Source organism: Diabrotica virgifera, chromosome 6, assembly GCF_917563875.1.
Source record: "Diabrotica virgifera virgifera chromosome 6, PGI_DIABVI_V3a".
NCBI lineage: Eukaryota > Metazoa > Arthropoda > Insecta > Coleoptera > Chrysomelidae > Diabrotica > Diabrotica virgifera.
The window spans coordinates 80,472,746-80,481,081 of record NC_065448.1 but is presented as its reverse complement, the minus strand read 5'-3'; the positions used below and the strand labels follow the sequence as shown (position 1 = coordinate 80,481,081).

The following is an 8,336-nucleotide window of genomic DNA, read 5'->3' as shown; positions in this document are numbered from 1 at the left end:
ATATGTTAATATCGCTAAATTTCCCAGCTTGACTAGTTTTATTTCTTTTTATCTCACAACTTAATATGTTTTCCATCTTTTGTGCTATTTTGTATCTCACCTACTTTATGAATAGGACATGAATAAATTTTAAAACTACTATAACTAGAAGATTAACCACATTTAAAAAGTACAAATTCAAAATTGTTGGAGTACTTACGTAAAAAATTATCCATCACAGTAAATTAAAGATTATCCTCAAATTAAATAAAAAAAAACAAATAATGTCATAATTGTATAATATGCGGTTATTCTTGTTACTATTAAAATTAAACCCTTAAAATATTCTCTTGACACTTTATCTTTAGACGATAAGTTAACCAGAGAAAACATTCTTCAAACTTTTTAAATTTTTTACCAAACGCTGAGAGGATACATTCGTCGAGACCCCGTAGAGCGAGACATAAGAAGAAGAGTAGGTCCTTGACAAAGTCAAATATTTTTAGGTTATATTTATCATATCGTGTTTATTGCGGTCTACATCCTTTTTTGAATTTTAAATTCTTTGTTCCTTTGTTCGCGTTGTCATTAATTAAAGGAAAATTATAATTGAACACAGTTTATGTTAGTGTGAAGTTAACCCGTTAGTTATCCTAAAATGTCTATCTTAATTCAAAAAAGTCGCATGTAAGTATAACTTTTGATAAGAGAATTACGAAATCCATAGTTGCTATTGATTGACGACGTAGTTTTGAATTAATAATGTATAAATTTCCTGTAGTAAGATCTCATTTATAAATCATGAAGACCTTGTGTTAAATCGTTATTGTCTATAGAGAAATATTATATCTTTGCTACCTTTGTACAACATTTATATTGATCAATTACAAAATAATATGTTGTTTGGTAGAAACAATTCAAATTAATGCCCAATAATGAATCTATTGTTATCGTTTCAACTGTATGTCATTTTACAAAAATAAGGCGACATTTGGATAAATTAGTGTGATTCAGTAAGTGAATGTTTGCTATACTGTACTTTGACCTTCACATCCTTTGAAACTTTTTTTTAATAGGTAAACATTTTATGCTAAATTTGGTCTAAGCTTTATTTTTCCATAACACTAATCTCATATTCTTGGGCCTCTTGATCTATATTTTTTTATCAAATCTGGATACTTCTTGTTTTGGTAACTCACGACTACAAAATCTCTAACTTCAAAATCTGTAACTATAGATAAATATATTATTATAATGTATATCATACGCTTGCCCTAGGTCTTAACCTATTGACTGCCAGCAATGTGCCTTTTGTGTTTTGACAAACTTTGTTTATGTGCCAGCAATTCAACTCTTGTGTTCTTCATATGATTCATCTTATTGGTCTAATATTTCGCTGGCATATGGAGAATAATGTCTTTTTTTGGGTGGCAGTCAAAAGTTTAACAGTCTATATATACCTAAAAAATATGATATTAGCATATTATTATGCTTATTATTTTTGGTCTTACCCCCATTGCGTCTAACATCGTCTGGTTTAGTCATTTCTGCCTCGTTTTGTTTTATTTCAACTAAAAGCAGAAAATTTATAAATATTCTATTTTTGAATAATTGATGGATTCGACCGTTACTTGATGGAAGTTCATTTTATCTAACAATAAAAAACTGAAAACGTTTGTTTTCTATACTTCCACAAAATTTATTATATCTAAGTGACTACAGCTGTTTCGGCGGAACACGGCGGAACTTGAGAAAGGCACTCCGCCGAAACAGCTGTAGTCACTTAGATATAATAAATTTTGTGGAAGTATAGAAAACAAACGTTTTCAGTTTTTTATTGTTAGATATTCTATTTTTGATCCAAATTTTTATCAATCTTACCTTTAAACTCTCTAACTCAAACAACTCTTTCAAATCTTCTTTCTTGTTTGATCCCCCTTCTTTTATCGCTAGTTTTATCTTCTTGGTTTGTTTTCCGGATAATTTTTTTATTTCAGCTATTGTTTTCTTTAGATCCATCTCCAGTTTTCTTTCTTTATTTACTTAATGTTGTTCTGAATCTATTATCTTGTGGCATTTTTATAATCAACTATTTTCAATGTTAAATAAGCCACAATTTTATCAAAAAAAAAGTATGAGTATTATTTTGTATTTTGACAACGACACCTGACTTGGGCGTCGAAACGTTAATAAAATCATTCTTTTAATAAAATTGTGGCTTATTTCTCATTAATAATAGTTCTTTATTTACTTGTTCAACATGGTATTCACCCACTTTCCTATTATATATATTTGCATAAGGCATTCACACATGTAGGTTTCTCTTTTTTGGTACACTCTCTTACTTTGTTCGGTGAAGATGATTGTCCCATACATTACCTAAAGTATTTTTCTTTCTTTGACATAGACACTATTGAATATCTTGACCTTTGGTTCATTGCAATGGACATATACAGTGGAACCTCGATAACTCGGATTAATCGGGACCACGACCGATCCGGGTTATCGAAAATCCGAGATAGCCGGAGAATATGGTAAAAATTAATAAAATACGGTATACTTACAGATAAACTCCGTTAGAATTGAAATAACATGAAATATTTTTATAAATATGCACAGTACATATTACGTACTCATTACAATTCTAAAAAAAACACCAAACCCAAACAATACAAGACACACAATACTAAAGACCATTGTTTATAAAAGAATTTTTTAAATAGTCTTTCCTAAACAATGCTGACAGTTTGAAATAAAAAGGAATAGATACTACAGACAGCTGGCTGTTGTTTCTGCGGCGTGTACTATGAGTAATTTTTAATCTCGTGTTCAAATTACACACATAAGTACACCACACAGAGAGTCTAGACACATTATCTCTCAAATATTATATTACATACACTTTTATTGTTGAAAGGATTGTCTGATAATTAACTATTTTGACTGGAAATAAGCCACAATTAAATTGAAAAATACAAAATATTGAAAATCAAAATGTTTATCTGATGAAAATCGGTCCGGGTTAGCCGGACTTCCGGGTTATCGGGGGCCGACTTATCGGGGTTCCACTGTACTCAGATTGGAAGTGTTGCTCTTCCACAATATTATAAACATTACCTACACAGTGTCATTTAATTTCTGAATCAATATATTCATCAAGCAGTAGGGGAGGAAAGTATGCTGAATGTGCAGTTACTCGAGCGTTATGGGGACCTATTGGGTTGTGAAGAGTAGGTCCTAAAACCAAAAAAAGTTAAGTTTTCCATTTAAGTGGGGACTTTCATTTTTCTATTTAATTTTCCATTTTCAACAATCGTTTTATCCGATAATAACGCCATCTATCCATTATTCGAAAAAATGTTTCGAATAAAAGTTACTTATTTTTACATAAGGAATCCAAATCTGCAATAAAAAATAGGGGCTCCTATTTAATATTTTAAAGTAACCCCCCTCCCCACCTCCGTGGGGATCGTATTTGGTGTCATTTGATGGATCTTTCAAAAATATTGAATACATGTATTTTGCAGTTTTTTTATCTGACATTTATTTTGCGAAATATCGCGGGGTTCATATTTAAAATTTTAAATTTATCACCTTCACATCCTTTGAAACTTTTTTTTTAATAGGTAAACATTTTATGCTAAATTTGGTCTAAGCTTTATTTTTCCATAACACTAATCTCATATTCTTGGGCCTCTTGATCTATATTTTTTTATCAAATCTGGATACTTCTTGTTTTGGTAACTCACAACTACAAAATCTCTAACTTCAAAAGCTGTAACTATAGATAAATATATTATTATAATGTATATCATACGCTTGCCCTAGGTCTTAACCTATTGACTGCCAGCAATGTGCCTTTTGTGTTTTGACAAACTTTGTTTATGTGCCAGCAATGCAACTCTTGTGTTCTTCATATGATTCATCTTATTGGTCTAATATTTCGCTGGCATATGGAGAATAACATCTTTTTTTTGGGTGGCAGTCAAAAGTTTAACAGTCTATATATACCTAAAAAATATGATATTAGCATATTATTATGCTTATTATTTTTGGTCTTACCCCCATTGCGTCTAACATTGTCTGGTTTAGTCATTTCTACCTCGTTTTGTTTTATTTCAACTAAAAGCAGAAAATTTATAAATATTCTATTTTTGATCCAAATTTTTATCAATCTTACCTTTAAACTCTCTAACTCAAACAACTCTTTCAAATCTTCTTTCTTGTTTGATCCCCCTTCTTTTATCGCTAGTTTTATCTTCTTGGTTTGTTTTCCGGATAATTTTTTTATTTCAGCTATTGTTTTCTTTAGATCCATCTCCAGTTTTCTTTCTTTATTTACTTAATGTTGTTCTGAATCTATTTTCTTGTGGCATTTTTATAATCAACTATTTTCAATGTTAAATAAGCCACAATTTTATCAAAAAAAAAAGTATGAGTATTATTTTGTATTTTGACAACGACACCTGACTTGGGCGTCGAAACGTTAATAAAATCATTCTTTTAATAAAATTGTGGCTTATTTCCCATTAATAATAGTTCTTTATTTACTTGTTCAACATGGTATTCACCCACTTTCCTATTATATATATTTGCATAAGGCATTCACACATGTAGGTTTCTCTTTTTTGGTACACTCTCTTACTTTGTTCGGTGAAGATGATTGTCCCATACATTACCTAAAGTATTTTTCTTTCTTTGACATAGACACTATTGAATATCTTGACCTTTGGTTCATTGCAATGGACATATACTCAGATTGGAAGTGTTGCTCTTCCACAATATTATAAAAATTACCTACACAGTGTCATTTAATTTCTGAATCAATATATTCATCAAGCAGTAGGGGAGGAAAGTATGCTGAATGTGCAGTTACTCGAGCGTTATGGGGATCTATGGGACCGTTCAAGTATTACGTAACGCAATTTTTGAAGATTTTTGACCCCCCTCCCCCCCAGGTAACGCACCGTAACGTTTTTATGTACCCCCCCTGCCCCTACCTAAACGTTACGTAACACCCAAGTCACCATTTGAACCTAAATGGAAAACTAGGTTGCGAAAAGTACCGGAATTATCATTTTAATCGCATTTGAGGTAATAATAAAAACTTACAATCATCATCCAGCCTCAAAAGTCCACTGCTGAACATAGGCCTCCTCCCCTCATTTCCTACCACGTCTATCCTGCGCCGCTCTCATCCAGCTTTTATTTAGCTTTCTTACGTCGTCTGTCCATCTTGTAGGAGGTCAACCGGCGCTTCTCTTGTCTTCTCTTGGCCTCCATTCCAATAACCTTTTTGTCCATCGCTCATGTGTCATTATCGCTATGTGTCCTGCCCATCTCCACTTCAAGTTAGCTATCCTTTTGATGACGTCAGTCACCTTTGTCTTCTCCTGATTTCTTCGTTTCTGATTTTGTCTCGCAGAGTTATTCCTAACATTGACCGCTCCATTCTTCTCTGCGTTACTCTTAGTTTGGTAGCCGAGGCTTTAGGTAAGGTAAGTGTTTCTGATCCGTATGTCAAGACTGGGAGGACGCACTGATCAAATACCTTTCTCTTTAGGCATTTGAGCAACTCACTCTTAAAAGTTTCTCTCAGTTTTCCAAATGCTGCCCACTTAAGAACGATTCTTCTTTTTAGTTCATGTGTCTGGTTATCCCTGCCAATCGTAATTTCATGTCCCATGACATGAAATATGTCCAAAACTTAGAATAATAATCTTTTATTACTAATTTTACATTTACATTTACATTTTCCCTGCTTGGTCCCATCCTTACATACATTTTTGGCTTCATCCTTTATTGTTCTTCTCATGCATTCTTCTATTTGATCTTCTTTAATAAAAACTTAAAATAAAATATTTATTACATATTTATTATTTCAATATTTTATTTTGCTTAGTAAAAATTTTTGTATAACAAATAATATACGATGTTGCCAGTAGTTTCGGAAAAATAGTGAAAAAAATGTGTAAAATTTTTGTTCTTCAACGCCCTATATCGTGAAAACGCATGCTGTTACAAAAATTTTATACTAAGCAAACCCCAATTATTTTTCAGTTTTTCACCTATCTTAGAGATCGTGTTACCTTTTTCTGAAACACTCTGTATATGTAAGAAGGCGCTTATGGAATAAAATTATTTCTGTCCATGTTTTAATCAATTTTAAAAAACGCTGAGACCCGTAGATTTTAATATATAAAAATGTGTGATTTTTAAACATAAATTTAAATGTACAGGGTGATTTATGCAAGACTACCGTAGTCCACAACCTTTATTTTTTAACACCCTGTATATTTTTATATGTTTACAAGCTGCTTAACAATCTGAATACAGGGTGATCATTTAAAATTATAATGTATGGAAACCACTTATGGAATAAAATTGTTTTTGTCATGTGTCATTATTTTAGAAAATTATAAAAACGCTAGGATACGTTAACTTTTAAATTCAACTATGGACTATTTAAACATAAATTTGAATATACAGGTTGATTCATTCAGGTCTAGCATAGTCCATTATCTTTAATTTTAATTAAACACCCTGTATATTTTTGTTTTTAGAAGCTGCTTAACAACGTCATCTCAAAAATGTGTATTATGTAGGGTCTATTATGAATAATGCAAGGTGAAATTTTGAAATTCACTTGAAATTTTTGAAATTTTGAAATCACACTTTAAATAAGGGTACTATTTTTTTAAATATCTATCAATTTTCTAAACTAAGCATCAATATAGTGGGTTTTGTATTTAATGCTTTTTATTTAAAGACATTTTTAAATAATTTGAAAATTTGGGTATTTAAGACATTTATGAATACCTACTGCAGAAAACGATTTCAGAAAACATACAAGCTTTATGAACATGTAGTTCCCTTCTGCAACCTCTTAAATAACATCTGTATCTTTTAATCTTTTGTTGTGGAGACAGGTCCATCTAATTATTGGAAACAAATGTTACTGTGCTTCATCTGTGTTACAAATTTTAAGATTTTTTCACTTGAAAACGTACTATTATGTATTGTCCTCTTGTCGGAATATGAACGGAGCGTGAGAGTGCAACATAAAACAATTCAGGGGTCTATGTAAAACATTTTTTTCATTTAAGTTAAAAAAGAATCCACAAGGAAAAAGTTTTCCTGTAGTTGGCTGTATACCATGTAATACAAAAAATAGTAAATCCTTTGTAAAAGGTATATATTTACCTTAAAATATATACCTTTTATAAAGGATTTACTAATTTTTTAAAAAAGAATGTTACGTAACGCGCTGTTCGAACCCCCCTCCCCCCCCCATGTAACGCGCCGTAACGTTTTGCAAGACCCCCCCTCCCCCCAAACTGCGTTACGTAATACTTGAACGCTCCCTATTGGGTTGTGAAGAGTAGGTCCTAAAACCAAAAAAAGTTAAGTTTTCCATTTAAGTGGGGACTTTCATTTTTTTATTTAATTTTCCATTTTCAACAATCGTTTTATCCGATAATAACGCCATCTATCCATTATTCGAAAAAATGTTTCGAATAAAAGTTACTTATTTTTACATAAGGAATCCAAATCTGCAATAAAAAATAGGGGCTCCTATTTAATATTTTAAAGTAACCCCCCTCCCCACCTCCGTGGGGATCGTATTTGGTGTCATTCGATGGATCTTTCAAAAATATTGAATACATGTATTTTGCAGTTTTTTTATCTGACATTTATTTTGCGAAATATCGTGGGGTTCATATTTAAAATTTTAAATTTATCCCCCACCCCTCTCGATAGAGGGTTGTGTTTAGTGTCATTCGATAGATTTTTAAAAAATATTGAACACGTATTTTTTAGTTTTTCGATATGACATTTATTTCTTTAAATATTCGCTTTTTTCTTGTGAAACTTTGTGACTCACCCATTTCCTTATGCCCCACTTAAACCGTCAAGTTTTTTAAATATACACTGTTCTGCATGTACCTACTTACCTTACCTTATTTTAATCAGATGACTTCCAGTTTTTCTAAGGATAGATTTTTTTTCGGACCCCCCTTAACGAACTCTCCTGTATTAAGATCCAATATATGGTAGGGGTACATTTACAGGGTACAAGGTTTCTCCCCATGTCATAATCTGATGTGCTCGAGTAACTGCAAAATCCCCACTTGGGCTCCCCTACCATAATACGATGTACCTATAGGTGTATTTGCAGTAGTTTCTTTTAATACTTTCAGCTCCGGGCCAACATCAAATATTTGTCTCATGTGCTCATTTATACAATCATTGGAAAATTGCTGAAATGTAAACATGGTAGCCATGTAGGTGGCACCTGATTGATAACAGTGTGAAGATGGGAGCCATGTTGGCTGACTTGAAAGTGTTAATGGCAT

At 31.9% G+C, this 8,336-nt stretch overlaps 1 protein-coding gene across 1 annotated transcript in view; it reads left to right on the top strand.

The window, feature by feature from the left end:
- The first annotated feature begins 465 nt into the window (after positions 1–465).
- Positions 466–8,336, top strand: part of LOC126886480 (phosphatidylserine decarboxylase proenzyme, mitochondrial) — a 259,635-nt gene continuing 251,764 nt past the window's right edge. The window contains exon 1 of the mRNA XM_050653438.1: positions 466–666. Within this exon, the coding sequence (XP_050509395.1) occupies positions 638–666 (29 nt within the window). The 5' untranslated portion in view covers positions 466–637. The remainder of the gene's footprint in view (positions 667–8,336) is intronic.